The sequence below is a fragment of the Erpetoichthys calabaricus genome, chromosome 10, assembly GCF_900747795.2.
Source record: "Erpetoichthys calabaricus chromosome 10, fErpCal1.3, whole genome shotgun sequence".
NCBI classification, from domain to species: domain Eukaryota; kingdom Metazoa; phylum Chordata; class Cladistia; order Polypteriformes; family Polypteridae; genus Erpetoichthys; species Erpetoichthys calabaricus.
The window spans coordinates 169,901,889-169,922,797 of NC_041403.2; the positions used below are offsets into that span (position 1 = coordinate 169,901,889).

Genomic DNA, 20,909 nt, shown 5'->3' on the forward strand with positions numbered 1-20,909 from the left:
ACACAGATGTGTACTACTATGAAAGTGTGTTTCAGTTACCATTGAATAAGATTGATTGATTGCTTTTTATTGTCTTGAAATGGGATATGACAAGCTGTAAGCAATTCATTTTTAACATTTAAGTTGATGAGCAATGGGCCAGATGTTGTAAAATATTTTGTTTACTCCAGTACTTGGATGTCTAGCACTTTTTGAACGATTCACAATAATCTTTTCAAATTTTGATATCAGACTTTAACAAATAAACATTTTGTAATATAGGGTTAGCATGGTTGAACAGTGGTTAGCTCACTGGCTAAGTTCTAATCCTGGCTCCATCACTCTTGATATGGATTTTGAATGTTTTCCCTGTGCTTGTGTGGTTTTCTTCAGATACTCAGGTTTTCCTCCAACATCCCAATAATTCATGTGCTAGGTTGTTTAGTGACTGTTTTTAGTTGGTACTGTATACATTTGCGTGGTTATGTACAGGATTGCTTGTTACTATTTTCTAGATAACGATAGAGGTGTAGTGGGAGAAATCAATACAGTAGCGTATTGAATTATTTGTATATTACCAAAGCTTTGAGGATGGTTAGGTATAACACAACCACAAATCTGTGGAGCTACACCAACTTGCTGACCATTCTCTTCTGGGCATTCTTAGACTACCAAGCATGAGCTTATATAATAAGAGAACAAAATCTGTTTATCCTTGGATTCTAAAACTCCCAAGTATTTATAGTGTTTTCCCTGCCAGTATGGTAGCCAGTAGTAGCAGACACACACACACCACATTTTCTTTTTAATACTGGATTCTCTTTCTACATGGGTCACGTTCATGGCTTTGACTCGCAATAGCTATTATAGGTTAAAAGAGAGCCTGCTGGCCCTTTTTTTTTTGGAGGGGGGGTGTTGGTCAGGGTTTAGGTGGCGGATGGACAAGCCTCTGCCTCTTTCACAGAAAGTGAGAGTGAATTAATGTCCGCATTTGTTGGTCCGTCTCCATTCTGCTGTGCACTGATATGTGTTGTATTAGGTAGCTGAGTAGTGTGTCGGTCAGATACAATTAAGTAGTATGTGATTTTATGGGTACTAATGCCCGTCTCTGTTACTCTAGTATGCTCCCATGTTGACCACATTTACACTTGCCAGTCATTGGTAATAGATGGGAATCCTGCAAGTTGTGCAGAAGGTCCATGTACATTAAATCTCTTTAGAATGTAACTTTTCAATGAAGTGCTCTATATAAGGAATATATTGGATTGCATTTCCATCTGTTTGAGTACTGTGTGATGCCCTTTCAGCTACTGCCTGAGCCTGATGCTTTTACTGTGGAAAATGATTTCAATTACTAAAATGGAATTGGCGTTGAAGCACATGGTCTTGTCTAGTGGTAGTTGGACTTTACATTGCGTTAGTGCTACTCTGTAAATGCACCAATCTCTTTTAAGACTCCATCACAATTATTTTTTTCTTTTGAATACTATAGGACTGTTCATGATAGATCTATGTGGTGAAATTTGCATTGATAATCAATTTTAGAATTCACATGTTTTATAAGGAAAATGTGATTGTTATTTTTATTGTTTATTGTCATTGCTAAAGCACTGGTCAATTTGGTACAGAAGAAATTAAAAATTTGTACAACATTTTTCCCCTTCTAGCTTTCTTACAATGGACCAGACTCGTCAACTGCTGCTTATTCTAGAGTCAGACCCTAAGGCTTACACATTGCCTCTGGTTGGAATGTAAGTATAACACATTGTGTCCTCCTCCTTAAAGCTAGGAATCATACAATTCTTTCAAGACTAAACTAATCCAAAATATATCTGAGGTTTCACCTTAAGTTTGAATGACATCATCAAAGGATTCACTTTGTTAGGTGTTCTGTTTTGGGTATGTCCTAAATTAAGATGAAGTTTATTCATTTATTTGTCAGATGTTTAATTGGGGGGGGGGGGGGGGGGGGGATCCTAAACTATCCTCCATAACTGAATGGGAAAGTGACATATCATCTAAAACTAAGAAAAAAATCAAATTTTCTTACTGAGGAATTGTGTAGGGCTTTTCCAAAAATTTGACAAGAATTTGTTAATGTTCTAAAATATACCTACTAGGCCATTTCTTTTTGATATTTATACTAGGGAGTTCCCCCCTGCTTGCTTCGCTCGCCAGCCGCTTTGCATCTCATGCTTGCGTTGTGAACAGGGGGGCTGAACGCACCCCAAGGAGACACAGTTGATTCTTCGAAACCCCCTCTTAAATGGTGATACAATGGGAAACAAATAGGTTTTGTTTTGTTTTTTTTTAACCTCCTCTTTGCTTGATCAACTGCTGGCTTGCTGCTGCTGACAAACATTTAAAAGCCTGTACAGCAGTTGTCCTACTCTTTGTGTTTTATTTATGGCCCCGGGGTGGTTAAATCTTTTGGTACAAAGTCCCGTCTCACGAGACATGATATTTTTTTAGTTTAGAATTTAAAAAACGGAATTAGAATCTGAAAATCTAACAACATCCCATTAAAGTTTGATAATTTCTGAAACGAATGATACCAAATGTATATATGTAGGTTTTAAAATAAGCCCGATTTAAAGCGTGACAAAAAAGTGACATAAAATCGTCACAGTTGCACTTTTAGGCTTAGTATTTTATTTATATATAAATTTTTATATAAATAGTAGTTTTGTTCACATAGCTCCCTAAACAGGGTAGTATTGGGGTTTTAAGTAATTACAATTTAATATACAGGTATCTTAAAATCAAACATTGCAAAAAGAGTTATTTTTGAATGGATGTTGTGCCTAGTGTAACATGACCATTTAATTTCAATAAAATGTAGGTGTAAACAAACAATGTCTACTATTCACTGTTTACTATTTTTAATATTTTGGTTTCTCTCTTCTACTTCTGCCTTGTTGATGTTTTTCAGATGGTTAAGTGGCATTATCCACATTAATAGCCCTCACGTTTGGGCTTTGTGTCTTCGATACCTGTATAGCACCTCTATTCAAGACAGGTAAATGTTTTATTTATATAGCACTATATGTTTTTGTTGCCCTGTAAACTTGAGTTGCATACAAATGGGTATTGGAAATATGATTATGCAGCAAACATTCCAAACAATATTCTCTAGTTGCTGTCCTCCTTGTAAATATTCTGAAACCTCTTACTTGATACAGTCTTTCACACAAATTAAATTCATATTTGGAGAGTGGTAGTTCCAGTGGCACATTGTCTTGCAAAGATTATTTTAGAATTGTAATGCACACTATGAAGACTCTTTTTTGGAATTCTGTATTTAAATTCTTTTCCTTTTATGTCCAGTTATTGTTAGTAGCCCGTTGTTATGTAATTCATGTTATATGGGCATAGCTGTACCCCAAGAACATTAAACTGTACTGCATTCTTGTAGTCGCGTCCTCTCACCTGTTAGATTTGGCCGTATTTCTGTACCCTTGGTGGTTGTTTGCAAACATGGAATGGTCTGAACTAATGTAGTGTCATTCTTTTCTTATTCTGCAAATGGCTTATTATATATATGATTATAAGCATTACTGTTTTTCTGTGCAGGGTTCTTTCTGAAAATGGGAATTTTCTGGTAGTCCTGTATTCACTTTCCCATAAGGATCCAGAATTTTATGAGTGTCATCTTTGTAGTGGTCAGCAGAAACTTGGATTCCAGTTGCTGACAAGTACAGAGTACATAAACTTGTTTAAGGTAGGTCAAAATTTAATTAAGTAAAATTATTTAATGAATACTTTTGCTCAAATTACACTGTTGGCATTGTGTATGGCTGCATAGTTAGGACACATGCATGTTGTTTGAAAAGTCATTTGTGGTAGTAATGTTATTAAAATGCCCTTTTTTTTTAAGAAATAAGAAATTCCTGCTATACTGAAATCTGAAGCACCTGATAAAACATACAATTTATGTACTAAAATCATTTAATCATTTCACACATGTCCTTCCTCACTGTTTATTTGAAAAGTCCAATTAAACAACATATCCTTATTGTGCTTGTTTTTGAAGAATGTGGCGCCATCGGACCGTCCTGTGCAGTTTGAACTAAGTGCAGAAGACCAAAACCAGGAGACTGACTTTTTTTTAAGCAGGTGTCTACTCGGCTACCTCCGACATGGTAAGATCCCCTCAATGATTTAATGAGGGGGAAATACCTAATAATAGATCTTTCCAGAGAGCATCTGCTTAAAAGCAGATAATAATAATAATTTTATGTCCAATCTGCTTTCTCCAGAGGACCAAAAGGAAATGCAATATTTCATTTTATTTGGTGGAATCCAAACTTAACTAAAATCACCATCTGAGTCCCCTCTGTCCTGACAGGACATAACAGATTTAAGACCACATATTGAAGTGACTCATCTCTAAATGTAAAAAGATCACTTTTCCATGTTTTCACAACCCTGAAAACATTCTATTTGTGTCACATTAAGACAAAAAAATCAGATTTGAGTCACTACAGACTAGTAATGTTGCATAGTCTTGTATTTATTTTGCACAATAGAAGCTTCTTCAAAACACACAGTAAGACGAACTGAAAAACAGAAGGGGCAGATAAAAATATCAAATTAGATAGATAGATAGATAGTGTTGTGGTATTTTAAGTGGTGTGGGAAGCTGTACTAAGCTAAGTGGCGGGTGTGTGTATGTGTAACTATACAGAGTAAACCTGGAAATTGCCTCCACACTGTTTGTACTAGAATTTCCTGTGTTTTGAATGTGTATTAAAGAGCATCTAACTAGCTAGCTAGCCTCAAATGGAATAGTTTAAGGAACAGCATTCCACAATTTCTATGTGATCAAATATCTAGTAGCCCCAAACCCAAGCCAGGTGACAAACTGCAATAAATAACAGAAATGATCGCACATCATATTTGGAGATATTTTATTGCCTTTGCCCCCTTGTTTGGTATTGATAGAGCCACGAACAAGAATTATGATTATCCTAAAATAGAGAGGAAAAAAAAATTGAAAGTGTTCTACTTGAAATAAATGTAATACATTTAATAAGAGCTGTGCAGTTCAAGGGATCATTAGATTTATATATTTTAGGCTGCTTTGTTGTGTTCAGAAAAATTATTCATATAGGTTTTTCATTGCATTAGGCTCATGTGTTTCTTTCTTTCTTTCTTTCTTTCTACCTGCTCTAGGTCTAGGGAAAGTTCACCTAGAAGCAAACTGTCATTGACTGATCATGATTCAGGTGTTGAGGATGAGGATTTTTCTCCAAGGCCTTCACCAAGTCCACATCCTGTAGGCCCGCAGGTGAGAAGCGAAAAAGGAACAATTTTGTCATTTATGGATAAACGCAGCTTTGTGGGTGGAAAGTGGCTCTGTCTGATTATAAATGCAGCTTTGGAAGTTGCATTATTTTGAGCAAGGCCTGGCCCTTTGAAGCTGCAATATTTAACAAGTGTTAAATTTGTGCCTATTTAGCATTGAAATCTTTGCAGATGGCTATAAAATGAAACTTAAGATTCACACTAATTCTCGATACAAATTTCTTCATTTTCCTTTATAGTTTCTCTGGGTACTGATTTTTCTCACCAGTATTCCACCAGATTTAGTTAACCTCATATGTATGTGTGGTTTGTAAAGTCAAAGGTGGTTGCGCCTTGCACATTGATCATGCTCACGAGGTCCTTTTACATAGAAAATACTGATATATTGCAAAGAAGTGTAAGTTATTAGAGCTGGGTATCAACACTGATGTCCTGATTCAGTTTTGATTCACAATGTCCTGATTAGATATTGGTTTTGTCTTGATTGAATTAGAATGCACCAATACATTTTGAAGTGCTAGCTGTTTTAGTGATTACTTAGCCATGTCTATAGATAAAGTGAAATTTAATGTGACAAATTTCAGTAACACTGTTGGAAGGATGTCTTCATAGTGACTTTATAACATATGCATAAGCATGGAATTACATTTAGGAAGCAATAATTCATTAGCAATGAACAGTTAACATCAGTATTTGCAAGATGTGGAACAAAATATTATCACTCCTTTTTATTTAGAAAAAAAAAAAAAAAAACCTTTTCACAACGTTGCACTTATTTAAAATTCACCACAATTGAACTAACATGTATTGCCACGTCACAGACCTCAAATATTATGGGGACTTCTTGTTTTAATACAATGCAGTGGCATCTACTTCTTAATACATCTGTATCATCTTGTGAGTGATATAATCAAATATTTCTTAATTATTAAATGTTATTCAGTAACCTATTCATGTCTAACAAATCTCCAAGTTGACACCCTTCAACTAAGCTGTTTTCCAAATGTCCAACAGCCGAATACATTTTAAAATCATTTTGAATTAGTCAGAATTACATACAGTGGGAAGACGCTTTGTGTAATTCTACAAGTTACTCATCTTCAGGTGCTTATGTGTAGCAGTCGCATTAGTCTTTCTCAAAAATGTGTCCACACAGTCCCTGCTCAGACAAAAAGTACATGTTTTCAAACAAGGATGTAGAGCTGATAATGTTGACTGTGGTGTTGGAAGAGTGTAACATTAAAGATGAAGAACCTGCCATCGTAACTGGCAAAAATGTGGTACAGCTGATGGAACTACTTCATGTTATCACTTTAATATCACACGCTACTCTGAAAATTCCAACAATTGTGTGCGTGCTTGGCTGGGTGAGGCACATTGAAAACGTTTCCCACTGTAGCAGTACAGCTAGCCACATGCTTAAATAGAAAGCAATGTTTATTGTACTTACTAACACACAAACTTGTGATTTGATGTGGTCACATGTTGGGGAAAGTGCATTAGAAATGCTAGAAAGGTTTTTGCAACAACAGCCTGCCATTTCAGCAGCTCTGCATGTTGCATGAGGTTGCTCCCAGTGTGCCTGGCATACGGCACTCTTATTTGCAACACATCTGCCACAGATGCACAGTCATTTTTAATGTAGTGATATGTGATTATCATGTCAGAATCTGCTGCCTTGGATGTCCAGCGGTCACAAGTTAGGGTTGCTGTCTCTGCTGACCTGAGAGATGTGGTGATATTTTGCTTAAGAACTTCGTGAAGCCTGGGTACAATAACTTCACTCATTTGCTTTCTGGTTGGTATAGCATACTGCAGTTCCAAAACCTGTATCATTTGGTGGAAGCCCTCGTTTTCAACTATGGTGTAGGGTCTTGTATCTTTACAGATAAAAATTGCTATAGATTCTGTTTTTGTTTTTTGGGCACAGGGTGAATTAAATGGAAACATGGCGATAGACGCTGTCTCCAGTGTAGATTTAGGTTGTACTCATTTGGATATTGCCTGAGATTGTCTATAGGTGACGTTGGGATAAATGATTTCGCAAGTTTGTTGTGTTATTACAATGCTTTCTGAGTTGCAGAGTTTACATATGGCTTCACTTTTGTGCAGTTGGTCTTTACTAATGTACTGTTTGAATCCAAAGTAAGTGCACACATCTGATTTAAGTGTTGAAGGAGCTGATCTCAGTTGAGGAGGACACACCATTTTATTTGAAGTAGTAAAGTGCTTTTTCTAAAGTCTTAAACTGGTGCATTAGCACCTACTAGATTGGACACCAAAAATGAAGATAAGCAAAAGTCGACATATAGTAATTGAGCAGGATAGAGATCCACAAGATCAATTTTGAGCCTTTTGGATCAATATTGAATCATTTAAATGAAAAAATAATGGTTAATTGGAAGATCAATATTTTTACTCAGGCCTATAAGTTGTATTGCAAATTCAGGATACATGTGCTTGAGAGATGTCAGGATTCTTGCAGGCTGTACTTAATGCCATATCAGATTTTACTATAAGGTTAAAACTACATAGCATAGAGGCCATGATTCGACTGATGACATAGTGAAGTGTTGGTGAAATGGTTAGGTTCAGTTTTGAAATAACTACAGTAAATACTGCAATACCAGGTTTAAAAATGCAGAAGAATTGATGGAACTTTTGAGACCTAGTTTGGACGTAGGAATTGCATTTGTGTTGATGTTAGAAACATACCTGATTAACAGCAACATTTCCATTCATCTCAAAAGTGTCATATTTTCAGCAGAGCTTGGCAAAAAGAAGGCAGTCAGTAGAAAATCTTTAGAGTTAAGTATGGTGTGTTGTTTTTTTTTTGTTTTTTTTTTTAATATGGGGTAACCTTCATTTTGAAATTTCGGAGGGACAGTTTTATGATTTTGGTAGTAAACTCTTCACATTTATGTATTGGACAGGAGGACCATGATGGTGAAGGGGGCTGTTTAAATTTGTTGGCAACATTCTGTGACTGTTACATAGTCTGTAAATATTTTGTATGTAAAAGACCACCGATTACAGGGACTGATGGTAAGAAAGCATATTGCCTGTACTGGAGAGAGATCCATGGATTTACAGTACAGTGTGCCTTGTGTCTTTTTTTTGTTGTTACAAGTTAGATTAACTTTGTTTGATTTAAAGTCCTTAGTAAAGTCTGGTAAGCTTTCAAAATCGAGCAGTCTTGATGAGAGACAGATGCTGTATTGAATTGGAGATTCAACTAATTAAGGTCCCTTGGGTGGAGCTGTTCTGTCAGTGTTTTAGTATTCCATGCAAAACTCTTGACCACGTTTTTATTAAAGAATTAATATTACATGTTTTTATATAATTGTTGTTAATCATGAATTGCATTCTGTTAAATAGTTCAAACACTATGAAATAAGCTGCACTCTCTCTTTAAAGAATTTATCTTGTGACTTAAACCTAACCTTCAGGAAAAGTTACAAAAGTAGATGAGACCTTTTTAATTAGACTTGAGTAAAATTTGTGTTTTTAATATTTTTATTTGCAAGGTTGTCCACATATCTAATGCAATGAATTCTTCTCTGTCTGTTGTGAAAGCGTTGTCATTGGGATAGGTCCTACTTCCTCAATGCATTTTAAATATCTTGCAAGATGTCAAACATACTTATATGCCACAGATAATTTATGGCGTGTAAATGGTTGAGCAGCCAGGAAAAAAAATGTTTTCAAATTATGAGGTTTTAGGTTCAAGTGATCCGAATCTTTTACATGAGGGGAACAGCTGAAATGAATCCTGTACTGGGTGTGCAGTAATCTGATTGGCACATTTTTAATGTACAAGATTTCAGCGAAGGGGAGGGCAGAACAAGGAAGACACTAGTGTAATATTGTCCATACAACATGGGAATTAAAGATGTCCCGATGTAGCTTATATTAGTGGTGTCCTGTCTGTGTCATCTAATTATCTAGTTAGTTACTGAAATGAATAGAACATATATGAACTGAATGTGTTTTTTTTTTTTTTTTTTTTTTTTTTTTCTTCACAGTTTAAACTGATCCATCCATCTGTGCCAGAGCTTTCACTTGTCTTTGATGGCAGTTTTCAAGAAGCAAGAAAGGCTACACGAACCTCTCCAAGTTTTTTTCCAAGTTCTGGTGTTCAGCAAACAATTAAAAATTCTAACTTGCCAAACTTGCAAGAACTAATGCAAGAAGGTCGGAGGCCAAGTGTTGGGCCACCGCCAATAAGGCGCCCATTGGCTCCTGTTAATCAAACCAATCAAGGAAATCCAGGCCCAACTCAAAGCAAGCCAGCTAATAGGAAAGGAGGACCAGTAGTAAGAAAGAATTCTGGATCTTCAGCCTCTTCGGTCTCCTCCACTTCTTCCTCATCCACACCACAGAGTAGCCCTTCTCCTAATAGCTCCACTCATCAGGGAAAGGTGCATTTGACATCTGGCAAGAGTTGTCCTCCTCCCTCATCCAGACAAGGACGGCCAAGTGTTGAGAAACGTGTTTCTCCTGCAAGACCATCTCATAGGAATGTTCCACATGGTCTTGGCAGTCTGCCTCAAACTCCCTCTCGCCCCTCTGGCATTCACATTCCATTTCCAACCCCACATGGACACCCTACCAGTATGTGTAATGCTTGCTCAAATCATGCACGTGCTCCTTGTTGTCCAGTAAATTCATGGCAACCCCCTCCCAATGTTGTTCCTCCAGGTCCTTTCTGTTGTCAACCAGATTCAGTTGCTCATGAAGGAAATCTTCCAGCCTCGCATCCGCATCTGAGCTGTCAGCCTAATTTTCATTTCAGCCCTATTTGTAATTCAAATAGCCATGGGGGACTCCCTTCTCATAGCATCCCAAGTAGTTTCTCCCCTGTCCATGAGGCCATGCCAACAGGAACTCCAAAAAACCACCCATACAGTGGGAATCCTTCCACTATTCATACCACATCTCCGCCAGTTTCTCTGCACCTTGTAGCAGATAAAACTGTACCACTAACTGCTGATGCCTACAGGATTCTTCTTGAACAGGACAAGCAACTGAAAGAACTGCAGGCTCAGGTATATTTGTGTGTGTTATGTGCACATAGAATTGTGCTCTAGAGAAAATTTAAATATAATGTTACATGTACATTTTTCTTGCATACTGTATTATATTGCTTTTGTGATGACCATTTCCTGTTCCTGTGAAACTAATTCTGGCGTTTCGAGAAAGAGAAACCGATTTAAGATACGGACTGTTAGATTTGCACTTTTTGGCAGCATCTCCCAGTAAGAAGAAAAATTGGCTCATAAGTTACTGCTTGCAATTACAGCAATACTTTTGTCAGTTGTCCTTGATTTTGTGTTTGTCTTCTTTTATTAGGTAATAATTTTAAATATTTTTTGGGGGGAAATATTTGGTACTAGAGACAGAGCCCGTTTCGACAACGTAAGATGAAACAGGCACGAGTTTGTGTCAGCAGTTTATGAAGAACAAATGCTAAGTAACGAAGAAGTTGTTTTGTAATGATTGTAGTCCGCTTTACTCATTACTGTACAGGCTTGTACTGTTAGTTGATGAATTTTCCAGGCCTATAGTATAATATTGAATGATGAATGTTCCAGTACAATATGGAATAATAATAAGTATAAGCACCACAAACCTGATATAGGTGTATTGAATGAATGCGTAATTGAATTAGAATACGTAATTAGGCCTCGAGCTGTAGTCGAAATCGCCTTTCAGGCCTCTAGAGCTTTAATCGAAGTCGCCTTTCTCATTGAAGTTTTGCGGCCGTAAATCCGCCGCATGCCGCAATGTTGGGGGTTGGATATCGGTCTCGTAAGGTTTTTCGGGTAGCTGCGCAGAAGGTGACTGTGCATTCGGCTTCGGACGGATGTGAATGAGTGAGTAAGGAGGCAGGCAAATTATGTATTAAGATATGCTAGTTTAAAGTTTAAGTAGACACATTTTTTGCATCCTATTCAGTGTCTCTCTTGTAAACCTACAATAGCACTTACCAGTTAAATTTAGCATTTGGTTTGTGGTTTAGCAATTATATTTTGTCCTGCACTTCAAAGATTTCTTTGTAATGTGTGCTTTAATGCTTTGCACTGAGTAAGATATTTTGTAAGCTAATGTTTCTATATATTTGTTTACTATGATTTAACAAATTAGCTGGAATTAATGTGATATCTTTTATTCCATAATTCTCTTCTGTTTGTCTCAGATCCGAAAGATACTTCAGGCTCAAAGTAACTCGGAAGGCTCCAGTGCAAAGGGCTCGTCTTCTCTCCGTTCATCACCAGAAATTGGCATGGAAACTCAAAGTGTCCAGAAGAGAAATTGTGTCAGCATTGCTGTTAGCACAGGTATGCAGAACTCTGTAAAAATGTACATTTGCCTTCAGAGAGTCTGAAGTGATGAGATTTTATTACCAAGAAGATTCAAGTACTTTGAAACTTTAGTGATAAACACTAACCTTAGTGATAAAGTAATTTCTAAAGACATTACAAAAAAAATGCATTCCTATAAAATAGATTCATTTTTCTCTCACTAAGGTATTTGCTGCAGTCAGTTTATTTTGAAAGAATCATTGTTTATAATGGAACTGTATTAGTGTAGCAGGACTAGGTACAAAAGTTGGTCATCACGAGTGAAGCGCTCTAAAGACAGGTTATGGTGTTTTGTTATGCTATCTATCCACAGAGCAGTAGGGCTTTCAGTCACTTCTTAAACACATTAAGGGGGTGGGCAGTTCGTTCCAACTAGGAGCTACATATGAAGAGAGTCTGCATCACCAGAAGCTGTTCAGTGGCAGACCTGAGTGGACGAAAAAGTGCACATACACAGAATAAGCAGTGTTGTTGTTATGCTGGATTGAATTTTGGCTTCTTTTCTTTTTTGATTGCATTGTGTTGCTGGTGATGCTATAGCCCAACATTCACACCATCTACGCCAGCTCCACAAAGTGAGAATATTTACATGAAGTTAATAAAAACCAAATGCTTTGTCAGAAAACTCAATTTCTAATTTAGTGCCAGGGTTTATTATGACACATAAACTCCAAATGTCACAATTATATTACCTATACACTTTTGTTTTCTGATATAATTAAAATATTTTGTCTTTTACCATTTTTTTTACACATAAAAGAATAAATCAGTTTTAACACTTATTTACAATTTTATATTTTTGCTTGCTGCTGAAGTTTCTACTTTTGAAACTCTTGGAACTTGTTAATAAAACTTGAGATTTTGTCACTTTTCGCTCCTACTTTGAAACTTCCACACGAGTGCAAATTGCTTGCTGCTTTTGTTCCTCATTAGCATCTTTTATTCTTTGTTTTAATTTGAGGCAGGTTTATAATGGGTAGTGTGCACAAATAAGGAGGTATATTTAGAGTTATAATGGCGTAATACTGCAGGTGATTTGGATACATTTAATTCATTTACAAGTTTTGCATTTTGAAGGTGCCAGCCTATTTTGGAACTCTCCAGTTGAAGAGGCAATGCAGAATACTGAAATCCTAGCTGAGGAGGTACAAAATGCCAGTGATGAAATGAATATCATCAGCACCGCAAAGGCTACCACTGAAGAGAGCATGACCACATCTTTGAAGGCAGTGGACTCTCCAAGTGTTATGGAACGTACCCACATCTCAGACTCTCAACCGTAAGTCTGATTTTTATCTATCTTTATCTTTACCAAATTACCAACCTTTAACTGCTAGGGGCCTTAAAGTTTAGTATAGTACAGGTTAAATGATACTAAATTTAAAGTAGGAAAAGAAACAAAAATTGGAGCCTCACACCTTACTAAAGATCACTGGGGTTCTAATCCAAGTTCATACAGGTCACTTTAAGGGTACTTAGGTGTGTGAATATGTATGTTCGATATGTGGTCCTACCTGAATTGCCTTTGTCTTATTTTTTCTTACAGACTTTACGGCCTTTGTCAGTCTGCACAACATGTGCAGTGGTACAAATGTGTGTTTTTTTTTTTTTTTTTTTTTGTTCTCCCTCCCCATTGGCACATGGTTTTATTTTTAGTACATTTAAAAAACAAACAAGATGCAGCCCTCAATGTTGCTGCTCTATCATCAGTTGTTTTGTGCTGTTAAGCTGCAGGCAAAGCCACTGCTAAGAGAGTTTTATTTATGCTTGCATCCTACTGCTGAACACTTGTATACAAGTGCTCTTCTCATCCGTATAATTTTTGTGTGGGGGGTTCTGAGCTACTGTGACAGCTGCAGAGATGCCGCAGTGGAATGTTTGGGCACCAGATGATACTGGTCACATATAGATCTTTACTGTTCATATTGGAAACTGTGTGTTGATAAACTTATTATCAAATGGTCCCTTTCCACTTTTGAATGAATATTCTCACTAATATAATGTGCCTGTTCACTGACATAACATTTAAATCCAGCTTGTGTGTCAGAATACGAAATGAGTCAAAGTTGCACATAGCCAAAGTCAATTTTTGGTTCCTTTATGGTTTTGTTTCTTAAGGTCTTCTTGTTTGTAGAAATGTGTAGAGAACGAAGTATAATGACTCTGTTATAAGCACCTTATGGTTACAAAAGAAACTGTGTAGGTATTACATGATTTGAAGTCCACAAAGTCCTGTAGTAAAACAATTTCACTTATTGCCTTGTCTAATCTTTTTTTTTCCTGAGAGGGGGAAAAAAAAAACTAGTGGATATTTTGCTGTTCACTATTATATATTGATAAATAACACCTATCCTTTTTGTGTTCAGTTCAACAGCCCATGTTTGGGATGGCCGTAGTTCCCAAAATGCTGTCCGCCAAAGTCCAGTCCTCCGTGAAAGAGGAAGCATGTGTTTACAGCCATTTCCAGTAGAGGGTGCCAGAATGGCACTTAAAGAAGATGGAAATGGTGGCAGCTTGATACCCAGGGAGGTGAAAAGTGAGCAAAATGTTTATCGGGAGTTACAAGTAAGTACATGTTTTCAGAAATGTTTAACTAAAAAAAAAATAAACCAAGTCATGATCTTAAACTCTGAACATCCCATATTGTTTTGTTGTTGGATTATCAAAAGAAAAGCATGACAGCATAATGAGGTGTTAGTCTTTGTCAACAGTTACATTATTAAGTGTTTTAAAGGCACAGATATGGTAATTTATAAAATGTTTTTTCCATTGATTGTGCAAGTTCTGCTATGATTTTAAATATCTTGCTTTTTATGAGCATTGTTTGTATGCTTTTCTACAATCATAATGCTTGCTTAGTAATGGTATTTTAAGGCATGGCACTAATAATATAATATAATAGATCTATCTCTCTATATTATATCTCTATCTCTCTCTCAGCAGACATCATCCGTAGGATTTTTGCTTTAGTATTTTCTTGACTAGTGCAACCATACATTTTTTTTTTTTTTTAATTTTATTGTATTTGTGTGTTTTGGGACTGTGCTGGCCCATCAGATGCCATAGCCCTTTTTGTAATCAGTTAGAGCAAGTTGTTCTCCATTATGACCTGCCTTATTTGGCACTGCAGCTGTACTCGAGCTGATCACTGTGGGCATCTGTTGGTGTGTTCAAGTTGGGTTTGCTTCAGTCAACCTAGTTCATTGACTGTATTTTCTGACCGAAGGCATGTGGTTGACTAAATGTTTGGGTGGTGTCACTGCTGCTGATGCCCCTCACACTTGTGCAATAGTTAATGCTGTATGTTGTATTCCAAGCTATTTAAATATTTATTCATTTCTCATTCTCCCTCTTAGTTCTGCACGTGTATACCTCTTTTTGGTACTGCCTACCATATATACTCGTGTATAAGCTGGGTCTTGAAACCTGAAAAATCGATCATAAAATCAAAGCTCGACTTATACGCCCATTCAAAAATATGACACTTTTTTTTTTTTTCTTTCACCATCTTCTTGCTTCCTCCAATCTCACATCAGTTTCTCAGACGCATCGAATTTTGTGGCAGCAGCACAGTTACCAGTTTCTTTCGCCACTTCAACGACTTTTAATTTAAAACCAGCTTTAAATTTCCTTCTGATCGAACGCTCCATCACAGATAAGGGATGCTCTTTACGATTAAGGTGTATGATGGTGTATGATGGTGTGAGATAACACAAAACAGTGCAAACGTCGGAATAGTTCTGGTATTAGCGTGAGGTCACGTAGGCACTATATATAGAAAAAAGGCAGTGTCTCCGTGGTTACTCTCTCAGGTGGGCATTAGCATATCATAATCTCTTGGACCAATAGTTTGAGTTTTGCACCTTCAACTTATACGACAGATATCATAAAATACCAGAAATTACATGGTAAAACCAAGCCCCGACTTATCCACGGGAGAGCTTAAACGACAAATGCTTACTAAATATGATGCTGTCACTGACTAAGCAATCATTTATGTGCGACTACCAGGTGTTGAGCCTAATTAAGAGACCTTAAACCAGCATTACTACCACTAATTTTGTGTAAAGCACCTAATATGAACATGTGCGTTTTCAGATATTTTACATGTTCAGAGTAAGTTGTACATGAAAAATGCTCTTGTATTGCAGAGCCAGGTGAACAACTACTTAAATGTTTCTTCAAAAAGAGAGGAAGAAACCAGCTGTACACCAACCCCCATTTGCCACAAATTTCTGGATTTGCCTTCTGAGCCCCAAGAGAGAAGAGGCAGCTGCACAAAAAAGAAACCGGAAGTCCGGGAAGGCCAGAATGACAAACGCAAGGTCATGAATGCCATTTCCAAACATTTAGAAGAACTGGGTGTGTCCGTTGATTTGGACATGAAAAACAAGAAAGAGGAAAATGCTAAAGTGGAGAGTGCCAGGTAAGTTGACCTGCTCCTGCAAAGTCATATTTGTGAATTTTTATTATTTCTCTTCTATATTGAGAAAGCAAATGTAGTAAAAACTGCCCTTCTTGGCAACGTTTGAGACAGGAGTGCTGTCAGATTTGAAAATGTGAAAGATCTCGGTGTGTTACATCCTTTGTATCTTAATAGATATAGTTAGCATGAGTTTAAATTGTATATGTAAGCTGATTGAGGTTTTCATAAAAAGTGAAAGATTGTCTGCCCATAGTCCTTTTATACACTGAGCAGTAGGTGTATTTGAGAAGGCACTAGCGAGCTGGCTGTTCTCTTTGGGATGCAGGACTCCCTTACTTTACAAGATTAACCAATTGATTTGAACAAAGCCCTGCAGACATTGAGGCTCACTGGGACCATGATGGCCCTTGCCTGTTTAAGTCCTACCTAGAAGACTCTAGAAATTTAGACTGCAGTAATATTTTGGGATGTGGGGGGGACGGATGGCTTGCAAGTGAACAAAGTGCTCCCATCTGGTTTCACTTTGATTTCCTGTGTAGTTTATTGCAAAATAGTTTGAAGTTAAACCCTATGTTTTAATGTGGCTGTGAATTTTAGATATTAAAATAGGTTTAAGATGAGTGTTTAATTCTATGGTAACTAACACCATATTTTGAAATACAGAAAGGAAAACAATGTATATATGAGAGAGGGACTGGAAAACAAAATCCTGGGTAGCAGCACAGATGTAACTTTCTCTCTTCCTCTTCTCCCCAACCCCAGCACTCTGGCCGCCATTAATATTGACGCAGTCCTCCCTCAGCTGAACTACATGTCCTTTGCAAATGTCGGAATGAGCAGCTGTGGATCCACTGCAGTTGACTTAAGTCTTGAGGCGAATGCCATTGCCTTGAAGTACCTCAGCGATTCCCAACTCTCACAGTTGTCTTTAAGCAGAGGCACCCCTAAAAATAATGACCAGCAGACAATCTACAGCATTCTACAGCCTAAATCTGCAGAGACAAATACGGTAGGACTGTCCTTCATGTCACCCAGCAACATGTCTCTTGCTACCAAGAAATTCATGAAAAAGTTTGGGCTCATTGAATGTGGTGAAAGCAGCGAAGATGAGGAAGAGGTCCATTCTGCTAAAAGAAGTGAAACCGCTTTTTCTCCTGCAACTTCCTCTAACTTAAGCCATGGCCCAGCATTAGCCAGGTCACCTCTGAACTTGCAACAAGAGGTTGAGTCTGCGGGACGCATCAGTGAAGGAGAGGGAAATATACTGAGAAACATTACAAATGAAATTGTACCTCCTGAAACATCGAAAATCGAAGCTCGGCAGCTGCTTAAAGATTTGAAGCCCATAATGAAACTCCTAGCAGCCAAGACTTGTGTTGCTGCAAATTCTGAAAAAGAAAACGGGATTCAGTTGTTCCCTGAGAAGCTGCAAGTTGGCTCTCCAGAAATACATAGGCGTGCAGGGCCATGCGACTCTGTGGAGAACATTCTGGACATAAACCGGCTTAAAAAACTACCCAAGCTCTTCTGAAGTTTAAATTGTGCCCATTCTGCATTGACTCTGCTAGAGTAATACAATTATGATGATTATGAATGTTTACACAATGAATAGGCTTGTTATGGCTCTTCTGTTTATTCTTAAATGAGGCGCTTTGAAAGCACTTTCTCTGTATGCTTGGAGGATGTTGGACAAGGCATATTGAAACAATGCTCTGTAACTTTACTGTTCCATATTGGATAACCATCTGGTAATTTTTTAAATGATTTGATATTCGGTTGCACATCTCTATTTTTAACCCAGAACAGTAACCTTCCTACTGGGGTGTTGTAGATTGGCGCAGGGTCAGTACATGAATTGTATTTGGTCTCGCACTCCTTTTGCTTCTTGTTATCATGCAAATTCATGTGCACACGCTGGTCAAGGCTGTGAAAACGTTGTTTTCTTTATTGACCGCAGTTTCCATGAAACATGTTAAGATCTAATGCACAAGTATTGTGGTCACAGGTAGGGGCGTTTTATGAAGCAGAGTCAAAGTTGGATTTATCTGGAGTCATTTATAGTCTTCTGACCTCCTCCTTTCCTTGTGGATCATTGTGAACATTAGCCATACATTGATACGATGCAGAGAAAACTGCCTCACTCTCAGCTTCTTATTGTTCTGTCACAAACACAGGAAATGTCCCCCTATAAATCACCTTCTGCCACCATGTCTGTGTTGATTCGTGTGATTCATTTCTTTTAGTTCTTTCTAATGGCTTATCCAATCTCTGTATGGGTCAGTATTTTCTTGTTTTTCCACAGTGATTGCCGTCCTGTTTCACACCTTTTCTTTTGTGCCGCATTTAACAGTTTGTTGGTGTAATTGGCAGACCATAGAAATAACTGGGAGTACCCAGTCACCTCCACGGCATAAAAATATTAGATTTGTTTGTTCTCCCCACTCCTTTTCATGACCCACCTCTTCAGTTGTGCCCTTTTCTAATGAGTCTAAATACTCTTGGAGTGGGGCTGAAAGTGCCTTTCACTGTATTTGTGATGCGTCTTCCTTCATTGGCATACTTGTACTTTACCTCTTTGATCCTGGTGCTCCCAGATTTGCTTCTGGTTTCTGGCTGTCATTGTGTTTGGGCAATTTAGACCTTATGAACTGTGTGACCAAAAATCAGTGTTAATACAAAAAATAACTATTCCTGTAAAGTTGTTTTAAGATTTCTAAACTAATTTGGAGGCGGACCTCACAAAATGGGTGTCAAATTTTGCCGGCGTGTATATTTTTTGTAAAGTATTTATAAAGGTTTTAATTTTATATTTCAAGGTTTTTAATAAAGTGTTTTTGGATCATCAATGCTTAGTTTTTTTCCCTTTATTTTTAATTCCATATTAACCACAATTAAATGTAGTACAGGACAAGATTGAATCAAACATCCAGAAATGTCCGGGCTGCCTACAGTGTGGGTTCTCCATCACACCACTGGAAGTTTATTTTCTTTCTCTTAGGAGTATCCTGTTTATTTATTACACGTCCACCTCTCTGCAGCAGAAATCAATAACTGAGAAAAGTTACTTGTTAATAGAGGTGTGGTAAGTCTTATTTACTGTGGGCCAGTTAAACATTACAGTTCTTATGTGAAGCAATAGCTTAAGTAATTAACAACTCCTGTAGTACCTGTTATGCTTTCACTTTTTTGTGAATGTTTTACTTTCATACGTTTGTTTATCTGCAAACTAAGGCAGGTTGTTGTTTTTTTTTTTTTTTTTGTTTTTTTTAAATGCTCTTCAAGTCCACTAGAGGGCAGAAAAGGATCAGAAACAGAAACATCCTGACTGTCGCCACTTGCCGTCCTGTTTAAACTTCTTTGCAGAGTTTGTGAGTGTGCCCTGCAGTAGACTGTTGTCCTGCCTACAGTTTGTCCCTGCTATTGATGGGCTGTGTCCGTACTACTCAGAACTGAAATGAGCAGGTCTGCAACTGTGTGGATGACTGAATGATTCAGAGCACTTAGTAGGTATAGATGTATTGACATAGTTAGGTCCGTAAATATTTTGGACAGAGACAACTTTTTTCTCATTTTGGTTCTGTCATTTAAAATACATTGTGGTATTGTAAACAACTTGGATGAGGTTGAAGTGCAGACTTTCAGCTTTAATTCCGTGGGGTGAACAAAACGATTACATAAAAATGTGAGGCAACCAAATCATTTTTTGAACACAGAACCAAAATTAGAAAAACGTTGTCTCTGTCCAAATATTTATGGACCGAACTGTATTTAAAGTACAGTGAACTTCCTACTTGCATGTCCATTCAACTTGCAACACATGGCTTCTCTGGCAGTACTTCTAGTAGAATAAAGTATTTTGTTTTAATTTGTCAAAAATTTTTGTCCTAGCTGATACACTCCTTGACCAATTACCTGAAGCCTTGAGGATCAACTCCAGTAGTCTTTAATCGCCAAAGAGGTGCACTTTGCTTAATGGCACAGTAACAGTAAGAAAGCATCGTGCACTAGGGAATTTTAAAGGTGAGCTGCGACACACTTCAGTAATCTGTAGTGAAATACGTGAGCCTAGTATGTGAGAGTTTCATTTGTAGTTTGTAAGATTATCACATCTCGCCTGAAGAAGGGGCCTGAGTTGCCTCGAAAGCTTGCATATTGTAATCTTTTTAGTTAGCCAATAAAAGATGTCATTTTGCTTGACTTTTCACTACATTTGTAGTTTAAGTATATGTGAATCATGGTGTATGTGTATTTTTTTTTCTTTTGTTAGGCAAATCTGAAAAATAAAAAGATAGAAATAAAAGTGAAGTCACTAGGAAAGACTTTATATGTTGACAGTTTATACATACTGTACATGACCGCCCTTTATCTTTGGGTAAGTAGCACATTTATTTTTTTTGTGTGTGTCTTCTAAACGGTGCTAGCTGTGAAAGGGGGGGGGGGGTGAATTTAAGTAGACAAAGAAGTCACTGCATCAGCTGACCACCACTGAAGGTTTTGTTTGTAGTGAAAGAGCAGCCGCCAACCTCCAACACATCCGGGACTGAAGGAAATCATGTCTGCATTTGTTACAGGGAGTGCTAGTGTAAATATTGAATTGTCGTCAAAATGTGCACCGAGTCTACATGCTTATAAAAATGTTGGAACTTCAATAGCAAGACTTATTTGGAGAAGCTCCAAAATGTTATGAATTATTTGGGGGGGGGGGGGGGGGGGGGGGGGAGACTTTACAGACTCAGAGTAAAATTTCATCCCTTTGAAATGAGTGTATAGCTGATAAAAGTCTGTGTGTGTAAAAGTGCCATCCATACTCTAGGTATCATTTGGTCTGTGGC

At 37.4% G+C, this 20,909-nt stretch overlaps 1 protein-coding gene across 1 annotated transcript in view; it reads left to right on the forward strand.

Moving 5' to 3' along the window:
• The window catches only part of stil (STIL centriolar assembly protein), a 194,437-nt gene extending 175,524 nt beyond the window's left edge, over positions 1 to 18,913 (forward strand). Inside the window, exons 11-17 of the mRNA XM_028812478.2 lie at positions 5,155 to 5,269; positions 9,312 to 10,334; positions 11,486 to 11,627; positions 12,729 to 12,930; positions 14,018 to 14,216; positions 15,803 to 16,077; positions 16,840 to 18,913. Coding sequence (XP_028668311.1) covers positions 5,155 to 5,269; positions 9,312 to 10,334; positions 11,486 to 11,627; positions 12,729 to 12,930; positions 14,018 to 14,216; positions 15,803 to 16,077; positions 16,840 to 17,608 — 2,725 coding nt within the window. The 3' untranslated portion in view covers positions 17,609 to 18,913. The remainder of the gene's footprint in view (positions 1 to 5,154; positions 5,270 to 9,311; positions 10,335 to 11,485; positions 11,628 to 12,728; positions 12,931 to 14,017; positions 14,217 to 15,802; positions 16,078 to 16,839) is intronic.
• Positions 18,914 to 20,909: the final 1,996 nt, after the last annotated feature.